Raw genomic sequence first — 23,177 nt, forward strand, 5'->3', positions numbered from 1 at the left:
CTAAACGGACTTGGAAAAATCCAAAATTCCAGGAATAACATGTATAGAATGTTTGTACGTTTGGGAAGCTTGCCAGGTGCCCTTGGCCTGGATTGGCCGCTGTCGTGGACAAGATGCTGGGCTCGATGGACCCTTGGTCTTTTCCCAGTATGGCATTACTTATGTACTTATGATGCCTAAAAATCGGCATGGAAATCAATGCAACTAGGCATATTCTATAAGTGGTGCCTAGATTTAGGCGTGGTATAGAATATGTTTAGTTGATATATCTCACGCCTAAAACTACGTGCCTTCCAATGAAAATATGGCGTAAATCCTGGTGCGTAGATTTTGGCGCAATGGGCCATATTCTCTAACTACATGCATTAATTTTGGAATACCCACGAAACACCCATTTCTCTGCCCTTAACCATGCCTCCATTTTGCCTGCATGCATTTGAAGTTAGGCGCACTACATTACAGAATGTGCTTAGTGAGTTCTGTGTGTAAATTCTAATTATTGCCAATTAGTGCTCACTATTGCTTAACAGCTGTTATCAATGCTCATTAGCTTTGATTAGCTTGTTAAGTTACACACGTTGTTATAGAATACGATTGGATTTTGGAGAGGATCTCTAGGCACACTATATAGAATCTGGGGTTATATGTTTAACATTAAATGACAGTCACACCACTGAGTATGCAAATATATTTGAATGAGTATAACCAGTCCAAAATTTTTTCTGAAAGGTTTACAGCCTAAGTATTATCAATGCTTATATTTGAAACTGTATCACTGATATTTTCTAGTTCGTAATCAAATTAATTCACTCCTCCACAAGTAAATTCCCCTTTTTAAAATATATAGTTTAAATATTATGCCATTACAGCGTAATACAACTACAGAGGCCGAAAACACACAAAACCGTCAAATACTTACAGTTATATCACCTCCAGTCATCAAAATCCATAGCTATCAAAGAGAAAAAAAATATCCATAGACATCTAGGGCTCATTTTAAAGAAAATTGAGGATGCCATTAGCTGAATGGTGCACGGCTTCTAATTATAAGCACAGGTCTGAATTGGTGAAGATGTATGGGGCAAGAAATGGTAGGTTTGCAGCACCGTAAAACAGACTGCACACTTTTTGATCACTTTCACACAATGAAATTAAACCATCCTTGAAATGGAAAACAATGTTTGCTTCACATTTTCTTTCAGAAAAGAGAAGTATAAAAATTAGAAATCTCTCTCTACATATTTAGGGTCACTTTTGCATGCAATAGAGTCTGATTAAATCCATTTCAAACTTGGAAAATAGAGCCCATTTATGTGAGAAAAATTTCCTTATCTGACTTAGAGTAGCTTTCCAGAACAATTTCAATTGCTTAAAAGTATCAGACTCCATCTATTTTTCTTATCGTCTGTATCAAAGCAATGTACATAGAAGCACATCACATTATGGTATTTGTTACAGTTTCTTATATCCATATGAATTTATACTTATAATTATATACTCTGCTTCCATATACCAGTTCTGGACAATTACAGATTGAATTACAGCTGTGTGCATAAAATTCATATATTGTGTGCTTTATGTAGAGAACTTATGTTATTCAAAAATAAAACTGAAAATAAATGGAAAAGTAATTTTTTTAAATCATGAATGCATATGCTAGTGCACAGTACTGGATACAGGGTGCACCTAAAAAATACACTATGAACATAAGAATTACCATACAGGGTCATCTCAAAGGTCCATCAAGCCAAATACTTTGGGCCCTGTTTACTAAGCAATGCTAGGGCAAATTAGCATTTTTAGCGCGCACAAATGATTATTTATTATTTATTTATTGCATTTGTATCCCACATTTTTCCACCTATTTGCAGGCTCAATGTGGCTTATATAGTACCGTGATGGCGATCGCCAATTCCTATAAGAGAGATACAGAATGGTATTGCGTTAAAGTTCATGAGTGACAGAGTAGATTAGGTAGTCAAGGAGGGAGAGTTGAGTTTTGTCCAGTTCTTGTATAAATTTTGTTGTGTTGCAGGGTACAGGTGTTTAGGTTGGATCATTACGGTATGCCTTTTTGAACAAATTAGTTTTTAATTATTTCCGAAAGATTGTTAGGCGGGGATAGTGCTGGGCAGACTTATACGGTTTGTGCCAGAGCCGGTGGTGGGAGGCAGGGATAGTGCTGGGCAGACTTATACGGTCTGTGCCAGAGCCGGTGGTGGGAGGCGGGGCTGGTGGACCTCTTGTAATCTTTCACACTCTTCCCGCGACGAGACGACCCTGGATAACTTTGTGTCATCTGCGAATTTAATTACCTCACTAGGTACTCCCATCTCAAGGTCATTTATAAATATGTTAAAAAGCAGCGGTCCCAGCACAGACCCCTGAGGGTCTGCAATATTGCAAAATATTGCATATTTTTTATTTTCTTTGCATTTGTTTCCATGCGTTTGAGTGTGTGTGCATCTTTTATTTTTGTACATGCACATTCAAGCCTCCTGGCTTGTGTTTTTAGTTTTTTCAGTTCTTCGCTATACCATGGTATCGAGTTGTGTCCATGTGAGGTTCTTGTTTGTAGTGGTGCTATGTCGTCTAATGTGCTTCTGCATCTGTTATCCCAATTTAGAAGATACTGTATCGAGCCCATTTGTTCTGTCCATTCATTACTGTATATCTGTTGCCAGAATATTACAGAGTCTACTTGGCCTCTCGTGGTGTAGGTTGTGCATTCATGTGTATGGTGTGAGCCTTTTTTTCACCATTGTAAGGATAGGTTTAATTTGTGATGGTCTGACCATGGTATGTCAGTCCAGTTTGTATCTAATAGTATTAGGTTCAGGTCGGAAGACAGTTTGTGTGTAATAAGGTCGAGTGTGTGCCCTTTGACATGGGTTGCTTGCGTATATGGCCAATTAAGGCCCCATAATTGGAGGAATTCCTTGCTTTCACGTGCATTGGTAGAGTTGGGGTCTTCTATAGGAACATATGGGCGACTCTAGCGTTTAGAACACGCTAAAAACAATAGCATCGCTTAGTAAACAGAACCCTTTATTTTCAACAGGATCCCAAAGAGCAGACAGATTCCATACCGCTCATCTCCAGGTAAAAACAGTGGATTTTCCCAGGTCATAATTGTTTATGGACTTTTCCTCCAGGAGCTTGTCTAAACATGTTTTTTAAATCCAGCTACATTAATGTTAGTTCATTGATTGCCTACAGTTGTCATATTTTAAATCACCTTTGGTCTGCATGTGGGGAGGGGAGATGGCCAATAAGTAATTTAAATAAATTCCTTTTAAATTACAAAATCCTGGCTGTAACTTGATTAAGAGGATTAGCAGACCTTATTAGAAAGGGTACACAGTGGGTCCTTATCAAGAGGTTATTAGATGCTCCCCCCTCTATCACAAATTTTCATTTTTCTTTTTTACCTTACACTTTGTGGGTGGCAGTTACATTGCATCTCCACGCTATTTAAATTGCCAAAAGTACAGTGAAATTTTCTTTATGTTCCTGAAGATGATTATTGATTTCTGGATATATTCTGTGCATGGAATTCTTGCAATTATGTTAAACTCATTTAATAATAATAAAAAAGATAAACTCTCCCCATTTCTCTGTAATGCTTTCAACCTGGAAGTCAACAATAAGAATTAAAAATAGCTGCTTCTTTCCCATTTGGTTAGTGGAATGACTTTGAAAGGTAATCAGTCTTGTGAAGCTACACTTTACATAAAAATGCCACGGTTCCCCTGTCGTTCCCCAACTTAATTGAAAGTACACACCACACAGCTGTTGAAAAGTACAGGGTAAAAACATGCACACTTTTTCATACAGCTTTCTGTCTCTAATAAATAAGTAAAGAAAATCATGAATGCTGAAAGAACTGTAGGAAAAGATGAAAATGTGCAGACTGGATGGGCCTTGTGGTCATAATTTGCCATGTATAACACATTTTGTTGAAAAGAAAAACACTTTTTTTTTCAGAGGGAAAATTAGGGGCTCTTGCAGCTGTTCTTTTTTTAATTGATCTAACCTGTGTTATGATTTTGATGCATACAAAATGTCACTGGGTACTGAATTGAGACTGCATACAAAGAGTTGCTGGAATGGATGGATTTCCATTGCAAATTTTTTTCGATCGTGACTGAACTGAGATTCTAACTAAAATCTCCATAGACGAATGACTAGTGTATAAAACCATTATATCAGTTTAGGCCATTCGCTTCCATCAAACTTTTCTTTGGATTAACTCTGAAAAAAATTGAGAGCACCAGCTAAAGCACATACAATGTAAAGTAATTAACGAGCAGGTCTGTACCTCTCTAAATTTAAATTCCCCAACAGTCATATAATTGGAAGCTCTCTTAATTATGAGGGTGTATCATTAAGAGTCTGTGGGAAAAAATGACATAGGAAAGAGTAACATTGTTTTCCTATGAGGGGTTAACCTTTTTGAAGATGTGAGTCAAGTGGAATAGAACTTTGCACAATAACTAATAAAATGCAAATTTTCATAATTATTTTATAAACCTTTTTTACACTAAATTTCACACAGCAGAGTTAACCAAAATGTGTTTGACAAAGAGAGAGAAACCATAAAAATGTTAAGACAATCACCAGATTTGCAAATCATTATTCAAAGTTAGGAAGCAATGCTGGTGACAAAGACAATGAAAGCCAGTGACACTTAAAGAAGAAAGGGCTAATGGGTGGATGAATAAACTAGAGTAATGATTTTAAAAGTGTAGGTTCCAGCTGACTGGGAAAGATGATTCCAAAGTGTAGGAGCTATCACACTAAAGCAAAAGCTTCGCATGTGGTCTAGCCAAATATGTAGACACTAGTAAAAAAGCCCCGTTTCTGATGGAAATGAAATGGGGGCTAGCAATGTTTTCTTCTGTGTGCATGTGGGAGTGTGTGTGTCCCTGCCCTCTGGCCTCTCTCCCCTCCCCCCTCTGAGTCATAAGTACATAAGTACATAAGTAGTGCCATACTGGGAAAGACCAAAGGTCCATCTAGCCCAGCATCCTGTCACCGACAGTGGCCAATCCAGGTCAAGGGCACCTGGCACGCTCCCCAAACGTAAAAATATTCCAGACAAGTTATACCTAAAAATGCGGAATTTTTCCAAGTCCATTTAATAGCGGTCTATGGACTTGTCCTTTAGGAATCTATCTAACCCCTTTTTAAACTCCGTCAAGCTAACCGCCCGTACCACGTTCTCCGGCAACGAATTCCAGAGTCTAATTACACGTTGGGTGAAGAAAAATTTTCTCCGATTCGTTTTAAATTTACCACACTGTAGCTTCAACTCATGCCCTCTAGTCCTAGTATTTTTGGATAGCGTGAACAGTCGCTTCACATCCACCCGATCCATTCCACTCATTATTTTATACACTTCTATCATATCTCCCCTCAGCCGTCTCTTCTCCAAGCTAAAAAGCCCTAGCCTTCTCAGCCTCTCTTCATAGGAAAGTCGTCCCATCCCCACTATCATTTTCGTCGCCCTTCGCTGTACCTTTTCCAATTCTACTATATCTTTTTTGAGATACGGAGACCAGTACTGAACACAATACTCCTTCACTGTTACAGAGCCAGCGATTTGATTTCTTGCTCTGCTGTTTTCCTTCACTGACTGTGTTATAGAGAGGGCGGGGCAGACACTCATAGGGAAACCGGATATCTCGCCCCCTTCACACTTCCGGCTGGAGGCTTCATAGAACGTTGGTGTTGCCTTTTATATAGAGAGATGATGGAACTACAAGAAGATTGTGTTGTAAGGAGCAATGGTTGCTAGTGAATGTATAGAGGGAGGGTTGGGGGGGGGGGTGAGGGTGAATAATGCTTAGTGAGCGATTCTAAGAAGTTTAAAAAGAATACGGTATGTTATCAGGAACCAATGTTCCTCTTTCAAAAGGAGGGTAACCCTGTCAAATTTTCTTTTATCTAAGAGCTTTACTGAGGTGCTCTGTATTAACTGTACAATCTAATTCATGGGACCTATTTTAACTAGTGTGGAGATTATTCATATACCGTATTTTAATCTTATCTCAAACACTCTTTCTTATTGTATTCAGATAGTCAATGCTACCACCATTCTAACTGAGATATACATTCATAGTTCAACATTATATGATGAATGGGGATCCTCAGAGTTTTATTTGACAACATGCACCTTCTAGGAAACTTGTTCCAACATTTTTAGTGGTGTTGTTCACATCGTCATCGATCCACCCATTTACTTTTTTTCTATCACAATCTATTTTTTTCAAGAATTTATATTTAACTTTTTCATAAAGCTCTCTTCATAAATCAACATCTTCCAATAAGTCTTCCTCAAATCTTAACATCAAAATATATAATGCTCATAGCACTTAACTTTAGGCGGCTTTCAGCAGCGATTTTTCTCCCGAGTCAAACCCCTGCCAAGGAGGGCAACCTTCGAAAGCTAATCAAGAAATGTATTAAGTTATGTCCAATAAAAAGGTATCATCTTAGTTCCTTTTCCATGTTTTATTTTGTTTTATTTCTATTAATATGCCCTTGAAAAGAAGGCTGTGTTTTGACAGGAAAACAGTGAAAGCTAAATGGCAGGCACTTGCTAGATTGAAAGAAACAGCTAATCAAGAAAATCAACCTAAACAAATTGATCAGAAAAGAAAAGTTAGTGCTAGGTAGGGATCTAGTCTCCATATTATCTGATTTAAGAGAGTATTAAACTCAATGTCAATGTCACCCTTTCTCACACACCACTCAGCAAAACACCTCAGTCACACTCAGCCATTGTTTTTTTATTTTATTTGTATTCAGTTTATATAATACACACTCATCCATTCTAATACAGCACTCAGCAAAACACCACACTCGCACTCACCCGTTCTTACACACCCTTCAGCAGAACAACCCCAATCACACACCCCAGAATAGCACACTCCCACTCACCCCTCAGTACCACACCCTCACTGATACTCACCCATTCTCACATACCCCAGAGTAGCACACTTCCATGCACACTTACCCCTCAGCAGTACACCCCCACTCACATACCACAGAACAGCACACCCCCATTCACATTCATCCGTTCTTACATACCCCTCAGCAAAACACCTCTACTTACACTCCCCTCAGCAAAACACACTCACCCATTCTCACACACCCTTCAGAAAAACACCCCCACTCACACTCACCCAATTCTTATACACTTCTCAGCAGAAAATCCCCAACTCAAAACCTCTTCACCAGTACACCCCCATTCACACACATTCATTCTTACACTCACCCCTCAGCAGTATACCCCACTCACAAATTCTCAACACCCTTAGTATCACACCCTCACTCACACACCTCCCCTCAACAGTACAACTCCTCAGTAGCACACCCTCACCCTCATTCACACTCACCCATTCTAACATACTCATTTACACTCACTCTTAGCAGTACACCCCCACTCAGCCATTTTCACCCCCCCCCCCCCCCCCCCCAGCACTATCAATGTTTATGGCTCGCTTAAAGCAGACCATAGTTTTTGGGACAGTCATGGATCCAGATATAAAATAGTTTGTTTTCTATCCAGGGCAGTTGAAACTACAATGGAAAATGAAATACGGCTTGTAAATCAGTGAAAAAGGAAGACTAAACTATGAGTTGATGAAGCGCCAGTAGAAAATCAAAGGTGACCTGCCCACCAAAGGGAAAGGCAAGCTCAAATAAGGAGTATTGAAAACCAACAAGAAAATTAAATATGATTTCAGTAACAAAGACAAACACAAGCTGTTATCAGAGCCCAAGAGACCAGACAGCGAATTGCTCAACATTTAGAAAGTAATCGTAAAAGAGAAGCTACTAGAAGACTATTAACAAAGTCCAATTTGCAAGTGGCAGCTTTTTCTTACAACTCAATAAACGAATATGAAGAGTCTACTCAATTGAGAACTGGCAAAATGAACATTGTCTGCAAATTATGTTGTGCACTAAAATTGATTCACCAATCATACTGCTACGAAATCTAAATGCTCCAAAGCTACGTAATGACACATGCGGGCTCATTTTCAAAGCACTTAGCCTCCCAAAGTTCCATAGAAACCAATGGAACTTAGCCTCCCAAAGTGCTTTGAAAATATGCCTCATGTTTAGCTCTTAAAACTCTAATGCCACACATTATTGAAGCTACAATCTTGACAGGTTTTGCCAAAGGACATGTTCTTATACCTAAAATTCCTCTTATTCCATCTATCAGATACAGATCAAAAGACTGCAGTTTCTAGTTCAACTAGCCTTTGCAATGTGGACAAATAAGGCTCAAGGTCAAACGTTAAAAGTCACAGGTGCCAACTTACAAAACCCATGTTTTCACATGGCCAATTATATGTCGCCTGTTCACGAGTTGGCTCAAATAAGTCTTTATACATATATGCTCTAAATCGAAAAACAAAAATGTTGTCTATCAAAATGCGCTCGAATGAGAACTTATTACTAATTATATTAAATATATTTAATATTTATCTACTCCTGTGAGTTCTATGTCTGTTTGTACAAATAAAAATATATCTAACTATACCTATTCTTTAGGTTTCATTTCTCAAATTAAAGACATCAAACAAAATGTAACAACCACCATAAACAAGTTAAAAATACATATTTATACAGTGTTATTACATACAAATTAACCTTGCTTTTCTCAATTACAAAGTACTAACTTATCGCTGAGTAATGCCAGCGGGGACAGCTAGTATATAATAAACTGGAAAATATGTGCATGGTAACAAGAAGATATAAACATAAACCCATAAATTCCCAGAGGTAAGTTTTAAAAAGGAGGTACAAGCACATTTTCACTTTGAAAAAGTTGTGGAAGCCACACAAGAGGTGATCTTTTTATGAATGTGCACAGTATAAAATTTGCCCCGTATCTGGGGCAAATCTTGCTTTCTTTTCTGAAGATAAATGAAGGAAAACACAACATGGCTTAAATTTTCTCAGGTTGGCTCTACATTATCTGAGAGCAGCCAAAACATACACCAGTCGAACTAGCCAACTCAGTAAATGGAAAAGCTCTTGAGGAACATATTTATGAAACTACCATGGTCTGAATTTATATTTTACAATGACTTACTGCAATGCATAAATGTGAAAAGGGCAATGTTTCTCAAGGGAAGTCATAATATTCATAGTTTTAATATGGTGAATAATAGCACTATTGCTGTATTAGAGCCAGCTCATGCTTCCCACTCAGTAAATGCAGGTGTCTGTGACACTTCGCATTAGCAAGCACACCATGATTAAGGATGAATATAACAGAAAATTGTAGCAAATTTAACTGATAAGTAGCTGCTGATGTGCTCAGATGTACATGGAATAATTTTATAAAACATTTTCTGTGTGTAATGCGCATTTTACAGGTGGGAAACAGCTATTCTCTAAGGACAAGCAGGCTGGTTGTTCTCACATGTGGGTTGAAGTCCGCGTCGGCTCGGGAACCAGCCATTTTGCAAGCAAAATATAAAATAATCTTGCCAGAGTCTTCTGGCGCATGTGCAGCGTGCACCACGCATGCATGCATCAGCTTCCCACCTGTCGCGTGAGCGTTCCCGCTCAGTTATTTTTTTCTCCGCAGTGAGGTGCAGGCCTGGGAAAGAGTTTTCTGCGTTGTCTTTTTGTTCTTTCTTTCTTTCTTTGTTACGATTTACAGTTCAAAAAAAAAAAAACTCCCGTAGTTTTCTTTACTTTCCTTTGCGGTTGGGTTGTTCCCTTCTTTTCGTGCCCTTTTTTCTTTTAACAGGCACGATCGCGTCTTTTGATTTCGCCGAAGCCAGTTTTTCTTCCATGTCATCAAAGACACCCAGCGGCTTCAAACGTTGTACTCGGTGCAACCAGACTATCTCGGGTATCGATACACACGTTTGGTATATCCAGTGCCTTGTGCACAACCATAGCCCAGCCGCTTGCAGTCTGTGTCTTCGCAAGAAGAAATGGACCCAAGCATCTCGAGAGGCCCAACGAGAGAAGCTTTTTGGGGCTCAGTCCAGCCCTTCAACGTCAACATCGGTACCGAGACATCGAGGAACGCATCAACGTCAGGAGCAAAGGTAATGGCTGCGGAATGGCCAACTCGTGCTGGGAGCAGTGAGGCATCGAGTGGGTCTCCACCTGTCTCGAGGCCTCCTGTTATGCAGGCCCCCCCAGGACCGACCTTCGTCGGATCCGGCCCCGAGGAGATGTGAGGATTCCACGTCTTCCTCATTGGTACCGAGGAGTCTTGATGACAGGCGTGAAGCGAAGGCGAAGTAGCACTGTCATCGTTCTCCTTCGACACACTGTGCTGGGAGCTCCGGGGCGTCGAGAGATTCGGCAACCGAGAAGCGTCGGCACCGAGAGGATCGCTCTCCCTCTATTCAGGAGGTGCCGATGCGTCGGTCTAGCAGCCCGATACCTGCTCCTGAGCCTCAACAGATTCTGCCACCAGCTCCTATACTGACCCTGCAGCCTTGTCCGACAGCGTCTCTTGACGAGTGCATCAGGGCCCTGCTTCCAGAGCTGCTGGAAGGGTTACTGCGCCAGTCTGCTTCGGTGTTGGGGGTAATTGCACCTTCCATGTCTGCTACAGTGGTATCTGGCCCTTCGCCTGTGGTGAGGTCCCTGACCTCGGTGCCGCCTGCGGCATCGGTGTCGGCTGCCACCCAGGTCAACTCCCCTTTGACGTCGGAGGAGGAAGCTTCACCGGATTCCAGGTGGGCGTCGACTTCTCTGCACCGCCATCGAGGACGTTGTTCCTCAGCGTCGAGGAAGGCTCAGTTTCGGACTGCTCTGAGAGATGTCTTGTCCGATACTGAAGATGAGCGTTCTTGGGAGGAAGAGGAGGATCCCAGGTACTTTTCATCTGATGAGTCCTATGGGATTCCTTCTGAACCTTCCCCTCCACCAGAAAGGAGACTGTCTCCACCGAAGAATCTACCCTTTACCTCTTTTGTCCGGGAAATGGCTGCGGCTATTCCCTTCCCTATGAAGGTTGAGGATGAGCCCAGGGCTGAGATGCTCGAGGTCCTGGATTATCCTTCTCCACCTAGAGAGGCTGCAACGGCTCCTTTGCATAATGTACTCAAGGAAGTCCTTATGCGAAACTGGTCGTTCCCTCTATCTAACCCCGTGATCCCAAAAAGAACTGAATCCCAATATCGGATCCACGGGGAACCTGGATTGATGAAGTCTCAGCTACTTCACAATTCCATGGTGGTGGACTCTGCTCTCAAAAGAGCCAAGAGTACTAGGGACTATGCCTCGGCGCCCTCAAGCAGAGAATCTAGAACCTTGGACTCTTTGGGGAGGAAGGAGTATCAGGCTGCTATGCTCGCTGCCAAAATCCAGACTTGCGGAACTCAGTGAGGCAACTGTCTAGCTTGGAAGATGCGCTCCCTCCGGAGCAGGCCGAGCCTTTTCGCCAGGTGGTCAGGCAGCAGAAGGCATGTCGAAAATTCCTGGCCAGGGGTACGTTCGACACTTTTGATGTAGCATCCAGGATCGCTGCCCAAGGTATAGTGATGCGCATATTCTCATGGCTGTGTGTTTCTGACCTGGATCATTCGGTCCAGCAGCAGATGGCGGATGTTCCTTGCCGGGGGGATAACCTTTTTGGTGAGAAAGTAGAGGATCTAGTTGACCAGCTCAAGAAGCACAATGATGCTATGGATTCTTTCTCCCGCCCGGCGTCTGTTTCATGAGAGGTTTGCTTTTGTCAAAGCCCCCTATCAAACCTCCACCAGTGTCATGGGAAATCAACGTCGCTCTCACCCAGCTGATGAAAGCTCCTTTTGAGCCACTGAATTCCTGGCATCTGAAGTACTTGACCTGGAAGGTCGCTTTCTTGGTGGCTGTTACTTCAGCTCGTAGAGTCAGTGAGCTTCAGGCCTTGGTAGTGCATGCACCTTATATCAAGTTCCATCACAACAGAGCAGTCCTTTGCACGCACCCTAAGTTCCTGCCAAAGGTGGTGTCGGAGTTCCATCTGAACCAGTCAATTGTCTTGCCAACTTTCTTTCCCCGTCCTCATACCCGCCCTGGCGAAAGCAGTTTGCACACCTTGGACTGCAAGAGAGCATTGACCTTTTACGTGGAGCGGACAAAGCCCTTTAGATAGTCTGCCCAGTTGTTTGTTTCTTTCGATCCAAACAGGGAGTCGCCATTGGAAAACGCACTATCTCAAATTGGCTAGCAGATTGCATTTCCTTCACTTATGCCCAAGCTGGTCTGACTCTGGAGGGCCATCTCATGGCTCATAATGTTAGAGCCATGGCTGTGTCAGTGGCTCACTTAAAGTCAGCCTCCATTGAAGAGATTTGCAAGGTTGTAACGTGGACATCAGTCCACACTTTCACATCTCACTACTGCCTTCAGCAGGATACCTGATGCGACAGTTGGTTCGGGCAGTCGGTGCTGTAGAATCTGTTCGGGGTTTAGAATCCAACTCCACCCCCCCCCCCCCAGACCCATTTTTGTTCTGTTCCAGACTGCACTCCCAGTTAGTTGTTTTATGGTTTCAGGCCAATCTATGTTATGTCCTCACCGTTGCAAGGCCCAATTGACCAATGTTCATTGTTTTGAGTGAGCCTGGTTGCTAGGGATACCCCACATGTGAGAACAAGCAGCCTGCTTGTCCTCGGAGAAAGCGAAGATACATACCTGTAGCAGGTATTCTCCGAGGACAGCAGGCTGATTGTTCTCACAAACCCGCCCACCTCCCCCTTTGGAGTTGGTGTTGTTTATTATTTGCTTTTTGAAACTGAGCGGGAACACTCACATGACGGGCAGGAAGCCGATCCGCTCATATGCACCGCACACATGCCAGAAGACTCTGGCAAGATTTTTTAATATTTTGCTTGCAAAATGGCTGGTTCCCGGGCCAATGCAGACCTCGACCCACATGTGAGAACAAGCAGCCTGCTGTCCTCGGAGAATACCTGCTACAGGTATGTATCTTCGCTTTATCAAATAATACACCTAAATATGTGTCCCCAAGCATGTACATCAATAGCATTTTGTGCAACTATATGTACACAGGCATTCTGCACAGATTGGGTGGAGTATGGAAAATGTTCTAAAGGGTAAGGGTAGTGGATTTGATATACTGCCTTTCTGTGGTACATCCAAAGCCATTTACATAAAGGTTCTGACATATACATTTATTTCAATAAAATACATGGATACACTCAGAGCACAGGCACATATTCTTCAGAGCAGGAGCAAATTTGTGCATAAGAATGTGTGTGTGCTATTAGTGGTAAAAAAAAAAGGCAAAAAAGGATTTTTTTTTGTAAATTTTACGCAAATATCTTTTAAAGAAATTAATCCCACACTGTTTGGTTTCAGTTATAAATGTTAACCATGGGGCCCTTTTACCAAACAGAGGTACAAAGTGGCCTTGGCACGCCCTTACGTGGGTCTTTCCTGCATGCTAAGGCCATTTTTATCGCAAAATGCCACTGACTTGGAAAGCACGATCACCTTCCAGATTGTTTTTTTTCAAAAGGTCTTTTTCAAGATCGCATGTTTTCAATGCCAATTGGCGCATTTACTATTGCATGGTTTCACTCTCCAGATTAAATATAAACATTCTTGAAGCAGGCCTTTGGCTGAAACACACTGCTGTTGAGTCTTCTATCAATAAACACCGTTTCACTGAGAATCTGATGTTTCCTTGATTTGTCCCCAGAGTGCCTTACTCTATGTCCTTCTGTTCTTGTAACATGCTAATTGCGCCATCAGTGCGTGGCCATTAAAACAGTTTAGCATGCGAGTCCTTACTGCCACCTATTATGTAGGAGGTAAGGGCTCACACGTTAATCGGAAAGCACATGGCAGTGTATCTGCACTATCCGATTAGCGAAGAACATGACTACTCTTCACCCCTCAGACACATCCCCTGCGCTCAAAAATAAATTTTATTTTTTAGCACATAAGTAATGCACACACATGGCAAAATTACCTTAGGATGCTTCAGCACACCCTGCGGTATGCCATTTTGTGATGCAATAAGCATGCGTCAGTGCTTACCGCAGCTTTGTAAAAGGGCTCCCCATATGTTTAGTATATTCTACCAACATACATTCTAAGACATTCGAGTGCCTTTTTGACATCATCTGCATGTTATTTTAGAATGATGCTTCTCAAATATCTCCTAGAGACACACCTAGCTAGTCAGGTTTTCAGGACCACCCCAATGAATATGGATGAGATAGATTTGAATATCATGGGTCTTTGCAATATAAAAATTATGTTTTATGTATATTCAGTGTGGGTAAGTGAGAATTTTAGAGTACTAATTTCTAAAGCAAGATGACACATATGGCCAAATAGCATTCTCCATATTAGTAACTAGGTGTTCCAAATTACCTATCAGCAGCAGGATGTTGCTTCTTATTGATCTTGGCATACAGCCCATCGATGTGTTCTCTCTCTGCTGGCATTGCTTGTATTTCACGTGGAACGCTCAGAGTTCTGGTCACTGGTGGTGAAGATGGCCTGTAGGTATTCTGTGGAGAAGGCCTATCACTGAAGTGGTTCACTCTGGCATAATTGGGGTCCATCTCATCATCATCAATATCAGGGGGCTGACCCACAAAACCAGAATATTGATCAAAATAGCTTTGGACCTGCTTGTCTCGTAGCTCTTGATGCTTTGCTCCAATCCTGTAAGACAAAGTAAGTAGTAGTGTTATAAAAGGGCAGTTAAGGCACACCAGCATGCATTTTATAAAAGCAGCAGATGTGCCTTCATAAAATAGTCTACTTGAAACCTCCCATACAAAATTACAACTGCTTCAAGACAGGAATAAACTTTGTGTATGTGTTGTGTACCAGCAGAAATAGGCAACCATGTGTTCACTTTATAAAATACATGCCTAATTGCCAGTTCCATCCCACTCTGCTTATTTTCTGCTTTGAGGCAATTTTATATGCACCTGCACAAGCGCATTAATTGCTGTTCTACATGTTCAAGTCACTGTCCCCCAGATTCTATATATGGTGCCTGAAAATCCGTGCAGAAAACATAAGCATATTCTATAACAATGTGCATAACTTAATTGGTTAACTAGCTAATCAGCGCTATTAACTGGATGTTAACAAGCAATTATCAGCAATAATTGGCATGAATTGAGATTTATGAACACAACTCGCTAAATGTATTCTATAACATGGTATGCCTAAATTTTAAGTTGCATAGTTGAAAAGGGGGCATTGACATGGGTGGGGCACGGGCGTTTCTAAAATCTATATGCTTATTATAGAATACACCCAATCTGCGCTTAATTTGGGCCTCGGGATTTATGCAAAGTAAAATGTAGCCTAAACGGATATGAATAAATTTGATTGTGTGGTGAGCTGCTTGGTGTATTCTATATAATGTGCGGAAATTAAAGTCTATTATATAAAACTTAGGTGTACTTTAGTGAATACACCTAGGCGTAGTTTTTCTCTGCACAGATTTTTCAGGTGCCATATATAGAATCTAGCCCTATATAATTACCCCATTACTGAGATAATTCTATAAGGAGCCACCTAATGTTAGGCAGTACGTATGCATGTAAATGAAAATAATCCAGCTACAGGTTATTCTGTGGCTATTCACATATCTTTGATAGCATGTAGTTTGAAGGTGGACATTCACATGGGTGGCGTCTGAATGGGGATCACATTTAATTACTGTAACTTATAGAGTATTATGAGATACGCATGTATCTCCTCTATCATATCCTCACTCAGCCTTAAGCTGAAGAGCCCTAACCTCTTTAGCATTTCTTCATACGAGAGTCATTCCAGCCCCTTAATCATTTTGGTTGCCCTTTTTTGTATCTTTTCTAATTCCTCTTTCTCCCTCATTCTATAACTTGGTGCTGTTTCAGAAATATCACTGGCTTCCGGTCCACCAGCACATACTCTTCAAACTCTTGGTTCTCAAGTTTAAAGCGCACAGGCTGGGTCTCCCACAGTATCTTTCCTCTTTCACTACCTTGTATTTACTGGCCCACCTTCTTCGCTCCAAAAACGATCACTGTTTGGTTCTGCCTGCCACTAAACATGCACAATTAGAGTCAAATTGTCACCGTACTTTCTTTTCTATTGCTCCTTCATCTTGGAATTCTGCTCATTGCTACGATCACGTCTCTCCACTGTTTCAGAAATATCACTGGCTTCTGGTCCACCAGCGCATACTCTTCAAACTCTTGGTTCTCATGTTTAAAGGGCACAGGCTAGGTCTCCCATAGTATCTTTCTTCGCCCACCTTCTTTACTCCATAAACAATTGCCGTTTGGTTCTGCCTGGCCCTAAACATGCACTATTAGAGTCAACTCGTCACTTTCTTTTTGTTGCTCCTACATCTTGGAATTCTCTCCCTTTGAGTCTCCATGTAAAATCCTCTTTTAAGATCAGTCTGAAGACCTGGCTCTTTGCCCACGCATTACCCTCCTCCTAATCCGTTGGGATAAGTTACCGCTGTCCTCCTCTCTCTCTCCTCTACTTTCCATGACCACTTCCCCTTGCCTTTGTCTATTTTGCCACTCTCTGTATAGCTTTTCTTTCCCTACCCCCATTGTTTTAGGTTAAAAACGTATGTGCTTCTCTTTCCTATCAAAATATTGTAGTTTTTTCATGCTTTTTGATATTTTGGATTTTTGTAAACCACCATGGCCTGCTAGTCACTTTTGGCAGTATAGCAAATATTAATAAACCATAACTTCATTAAATGGTGTCTAAAAATGGTGCTTAGCGCTATTCTATAAACAACGCTCAAAGTTAGGCAACGTTTATAGAATAGCGCCTAGCGCCAGGAACCGCGACTACTTTTAGGTGCAACCATTTGCACTATCTGAACCCTGGTATAAATCCCTATGCCTAAATTAGGCATGGATCCCCTTTATTCTATAACAACATGCATAAATCGTGGGAATGCCCCCAATCTGCCCATGACCCTCCCATGGCTGTGCCCCCTTTTTGGAAATGTACTTAAATTTATGCACATAAATTTTAATTAATGCCAATTAGCACTAATTGATTTTTAGAATTCAATTAGTGCTAATTGGCTCATTGCTCAATTAAATTGCATGTGTAATTTTTAGCAACTTTTATAGTATTTAGGGGTAATTGCGCATTTAAGTTACAGAATACTAGCACTTTCATGCATGACTGATACAGGTACGTGCATAACTCCTATTTGGATGTTAAAGCGGTATTCTATAATATCAGTGTGCAACTCTTTCCACAAGCAAATACAAGGGGGAGGCAAATGGGCATGTCCAATATTAACGTATGTAACTTACAAAATACTATAAATTACATGCTAAAGTGCCACATTTAGGTGTGTGCATTTATGCCTGCTACTGATATGGAGTAAGTGGGAATGACTAACATTTGCATGTAAATGCTGACTTATGCTAGCACTCTATAATGAAATATGGGTTCCCAGACACCTATCTTTTGGCACCTTTTGTAGAATTGTCCCAATGTCTCTTTAATGATGCAACAACTAGAACTGCACATAGTACTCAAGGTGAGGTTGCACCATCGAGCAATACAGAGGCATTATAATATTCTTTGTTTTATTTTCTATTCCTTTCCTAATAAATCCTAACATTCTATTTGCTATTTGGCCACTGCTGCAACCTGAGTAGAACATAAGTACATAAGTAATGCCATACTGGGAAAAGACCAAGGGTCCATCGAGCCCAGCATCCTGTCCACGACAGCGGCCAATCCAGGCCAAGGGCACCTGGCAAGCTTCCCAAATGTACAAACATTCTATACATGTTATTCCTGGAATTGTGGATTTTTCCCAAGTCCGTTTAGTAGCGGTTTATGGACTTGTCCTTTAGGAAACCGTCCAACCTCTTTTTAAACTCTGCTAAGCTAACCGCCTTCACCACTTTCTCCGGCAACGAATTCCAGAGTTTATTATACGTTGGGTGAAGAAAATTTTTCTCCGATTTGTTTTAAATTTACTACACTGTAGTTTCATTGCATAGTTTCATTCAATGTATTGTTCACGATCATACCTGGATCTTTTTTCTGGGTGCTGAATCCTAATGTGGAAGGTAGCATCATGTAGCTATAATCTGCATCACCTTGCAACTGTTCACATTAAAATTTCATATGTCACTTGGATGCCCAGTCTTCTAGTCTCATAAGGTCTTCCTGCAACTTATCACAGTCTGCATGCAATTTAACAACTTTGAATAGTTTTGTCTCATCTGCAAATTTGATCACCCTCACTCTTTGTTCACATTTCCAAAACATTTATAAATATGTTAAAAAGCAGCAGTCCCACAAACATCCCTGTGGCACTCCATAATTCATTTTCCTCCGCTAAGAGAATTGGCCCTTTAACTCTATTTTTTTACTTCTATCTTACTAGTTCCTAATCCACAACAGAATGCTGCCTCCCATCCAGTGGCTTTTAAATTTTTTTCAGGAGTATCTCATGATAGAATTTGTCAAATTCTTTTGAAAATCTAGAAACACTACATCATTTGGCTCACCTTCATCCAAGTGTTTATTCACGTCTTCAAAAAATGTAGCAAACTGATGAGATAAGACTTCTCTTGGCTAAACCCAAGTTGGCTCTGTCCCATTAAACCATGTTTGTCTAAGTGTTTAGTAATTTTTTTTCATTATAATAGTTTTTACTATTTTGCCGGGCACTGACGTAAGGCTTACTGGTCTGGAGTTAACCAGATCACACCTGATTAAGTGGTGTAGAATTGGCCAGTGAGATATGAAGAGGAAGGGTCACTACATGACATGACTTATTTCCCTTTAAAAGGGCAAAAGAAAGGATTACCTATTTTTGGGTTGAGTTAGTGGTGCATGAGGAGAGCTTGTTCAATCTAAATTACTTACACCTCTTCTGTCTTACATCAATAGAGATTTAGATAAGTGGGTGAGATCAAATATTACCTGGCTTGGTAGAGTTATGAGTATTAACATTGTACCAAGGCTAATTTACATGTTTATATCTACTAATAGACATTCCCAGTAAAGTGGTAAAAACCCTGTAGTGATGAATACTGAGTATATTTGGAGAAAGACTACCAAGGGTGATGAGATAAGCCCTGTATCAAACAAAATTCAGGGGAGGTCTAAAGGTTCTGAGCATGATAAATTACTACAGAGCAACATAACAGAGCTATGATGGAGTGGGAGGTTTTAGGGAAGCCAAAACAGTGGGTACAGGCACAGCAAAACATGGTATGGGACGTATCTTTGGGTTACCCAACCCACCCAGAGTGAGTAAGTTTGGGGGGGGGGGGAATCCATTTATTGTATGTACATTGTGGGCTTGGAAGTTAGTAATGAAGGAACTAAAAGGAGGAAAAAAAGCTTCACAATGGGAGCCACTGCGATGCATCAAAGCCTTTGAGTTAGGATTTAAATATGGAATGAGAATGGTTTGCATAGAATGAGACAATTTGTTAAAGAAGGAGGAGCAATGGTTAGCTTTACAGAACTGAAAGAGAAATATAAGCTGGTTAATAGATACTTAGACACTACCAGGACAATTCTATAACTTAGGTGCTCACATTTTACATGTGTGCACCTTAAAGTATACATGCTAGCATATGGTGTCGAAGTGCTATTAACTTACATAGCACATATTTACAAGGGCAGATTACACAGCAGCAGAGGATGGGTGGGACATATGTGGGGCTCCCACTTGCATATGTAATTTACAGAATGCATTAAGTTATGCACATCCCTGCTACAATTAGGTGCACACCCATACACCAGCTCTACCACTGGTATAAGTGTGAGTGTAGCTATATTAGTACCCAGTTATGCTATTATTTTATAACAGAAAGTAGGTGCTTACTTTCTGTTACAGAACAGACTTCCACCATGCACACTCCAGGCGTCAAACTGGAGGCACCCAATTATAGAAGCATTCCCCATATACTGCAACACAAGCTGGAAGGAGAATTGGGAGATAATAAAACTCCATTTGAAGAGACTGTTCCTAAACTAGGGGTGAGGAAGGGACTTTTATCGAAAATGTATGGTACTCTTTTGGTTTGAAAAGGGCACTGGCCTATTTTCATGCATGGTATAAACATTTAGTATTGGAACAGGAAATGGACTGGTATTGGAAATGGACTGGCCTGCAGCTTTTAGAGCCAGCCACGGCCAAGCTACCTCAGTAAACTTCCTAGAAAACAGGCACAAAGTTCTATATAGAACATACATCACTCCAACACACATACATACAGAAATGTTTTTGAGAAGAGGAGGGGAAATGCTCAAGGACATATGGGCAAAAAGGGAATTTCTATCATATGTGGTGGAAGAAAACAGGACTCTGGAGGGATGTAGGAAATGTACTTAGAGAAATACCAATTAGTGAAGCAGTCCTAGATCTGAGGGTTGGTTTGTTAAATGCCCCAGAAGGGACAGGATCATACCAGAGGAAAGTGTATTGTTCTTGGCAGCCAGGTGTGTTAAATCAGTGTGCTAGAATCACTCAACATTACCATCTAAAAAAAGCTTTATAGACTGAAAACTTCCCTCTTTGAGAGGTTTCTACACATTGAGTGTGATAGATTGTAACTGGCCATCGATGGTTTATTATTTAGCTCTTATTTGTGCTACTCTGCTCTTACTTGATATTTTGTCTATGATATTGAGAGGTGTGGTAGCCCTGTTAGTCCACTCTTAAGGTTATCAATAGAAATCAAACAAAATAAAACATGGAAAAGAAAATAAGATGATACCCTTTTTATTGGACATAACTTAATACATTTCTTGATTAGCTTTCAATTAGCTGACGAAGAAGGGCAACCTTCGAAAGCTAATCAAGAAATGTATTGTTATGTCCAATAAAAAAGGTATCATCTTATTTTCTTTTCCATGTTTTATTTTGTTTGATTTCTATTGATAATCTATGATATTGTAAACCTTGCCTGTTGTTTTATTTATGGTAAGCCACATTGAACTGGAATATGTTTGTGATAATGAGGGGCATAATTGTCAAACTAACTAACTAAATTTAAACATCTTTGAAAGATTTATAACATGAGCATAATTGACATGTGAGTTAATCGGTTAAAATATGATGGCTGTTTGAAAGGTTTCAAAGATTATGAAAGAAATCCAGGTGTGTGTGTGTATGTGTGTGGGAGGGGGGGCTGTTACTCAGTGAAAGTAAGATTATGTGAGATCCATTATATTATCATTTATTAATTTAAAATATATTGCCTACCTTGGCCTCCAAACTGGCATGCCTCTTGTGATGCTGTTCAGCTAAATATGTCTTATGTCAATGTTTTTGCTGTGTTTATTATCACATCACAGGTACCATCCTTGAACAGCCCAGACTTTGTGGTCACCAGCACCAGAGGGCTGAATCCAAGGGAAGGATGGTTGCTTTTACCGGAAGTCCATGTCCTCATTTTGGTGTTGTCCTTGGACTTCAACCAGCTTTCCTTTTTATGATCTCTCTCATTGATGAGAACCATCACTGTGGGGACATGTGTGTGTCTGTCTTGGTTGAAGTATATTGGGAGTCTGGGGTATGTTTGTGGGGGGGGGGGGGGTGTCTGAAGTGGGTCTGTGTGGATTCTATGAAGGGAGCATATGGGGTATTGCAGGAGCATTCCTTCCCCCACCCCACTCCATGTTCTCTTATCCCTCCTCTCCCCCTTTCCGTCACCCCATATTCTTTCACCCACAAGACCTTCCTTCCTTCCACTCCTCTCCCCCCCCCCAATCCTTGCCTCACTGCTTTACAACCTACCTCCTCAAACACCCCACATGGACTAGAAGCAGCAAAAGTACTTAATTGCACATTATTTCCTGCTGCCACACAGTCAGTGTCACAGTGTGGCACACTCAGCTCCACTCACTGTTCTATCATCACTAGGTCCTTCACTGCTTAGGCAGCGAGGCCTGGAATATCTGCTTTTCATTGCACTGCTGTCAAATCCTTCACTATTTGGGTAGGAGCACCTAGTGTCCCCATTATCTCACAGCTTGCTACTCCTTTCCTGCTTTTTAGCTTAGTCCACATGGATCTGTGCATGCAAAAACAAACAGATATACACAGAGAGATGGGGCAACCATGGTCCTCAAGGCCCACAACCCAGTCAGGTTTTCAAGATTTCAACAATGAAATGCATGAGATCAATTTGCATATCATGGAAGCCGTACATGCAAATCAATTTCATGCATATTCATTGTAGAAATCTTGAAAACCCGACTGAGTTGTTGTCTTCGAGGACCATGGTTGCCTATCCTTGATATAGATTGAGTAACCTTGGACAAGAGGCATTCTTGCTTTTTTGCAAAATACATGTAAAAATAGAGAAGTTATTGAAGGGCTGCTGCTAGTTATTTTCTTGTCATTAATTCTCACAAGAGCAACCAATCCAGAATGTGTGATATATACTTAACATGCTATTGAGGATACAAAAATTAATCACAAATGTGTTTTTTCCTGACTCTTTAACCTCTGCAACCACTTTTCTCCCTTCCAAAGGAAAGAATTTTCATTGCTAAGCCAAACTAGAACAGAATGGAGAGATTATACTTGCATGGAACAGCAGGACCGGACATTAGGGATAATTTGCAAGATCTTAGAATAGAAAAGAATTCTGGCAGTGAGTAACTGGCACATATTACTGAATGAAGGATTGTTACTGGCAGAGAGCCACAGTGATATTACCGTAAGTAATATCACAATGTGCTTCCACTAATCAGTAGAAAGTAAGTTTGCAGCTTTAAATTCTCTTAGGTTTGAAACTGAATAGCAGAGGAACGGTTAAAAGGCAGCCATAGAACCCTGATGAAAAATATAAATGCTAAATTTAGTGGAAATATTAAAGAATTATGTTATTTCTTTAGTAGAGAAACCAAATATCATTTATATCATAGATAAAGAGAATAAGGCCTACAAACTGTATCTAATATTAGTATGCACAATGTGGTATGGTCAGAAAGCTGGCAACGGCTGAATGGTCAGCACAAGAAAGGGTTACAATGAGCATGAAGAAAATTAGCAAAGCAGGGGGAGACAGAGAAAGAGAGAAAAGCAATCTTGAGCACAGGGGAGTGGTTCATTGCACAAGGTCCTGGAAATGTGCAAGCTGTCTTGCTACTTCCAAGCAAGGGAAAAGCAGCAGCACCAAGGGCTTGAATAG

The 23,177-nt window shown here is 40.9% G+C and overlaps 1 protein-coding gene across 2 annotated transcripts in view; it reads right to left on the reverse strand.

The window, feature by feature from the left end:
* PARD3B (par-3 family cell polarity regulator beta) overlaps window positions 1-23,177 on the reverse strand; it is a 2,175,158-nt gene that overhangs the window by 504,093 nt on the left and 1,647,888 nt on the right. For both annotated transcript variants that reach the window (XM_030209894.1, XM_030209893.1), the window contains one exon: window positions 14,386-14,682. In XM_030209894.1, coding sequence (XP_030065754.1) covers window positions 14,386-14,682 — 297 coding nt within the window. The remainder of the gene's footprint in view (window positions 1-14,385; window positions 14,683-23,177) is intronic.

The sequence above is a fragment of the Microcaecilia unicolor genome, chromosome 7 (genome assembly GCF_901765095.1).
Source record: "Microcaecilia unicolor chromosome 7, aMicUni1.1, whole genome shotgun sequence".
NCBI classification, from domain to species: domain Eukaryota; kingdom Metazoa; phylum Chordata; class Amphibia; order Gymnophiona; family Siphonopidae; genus Microcaecilia; species Microcaecilia unicolor.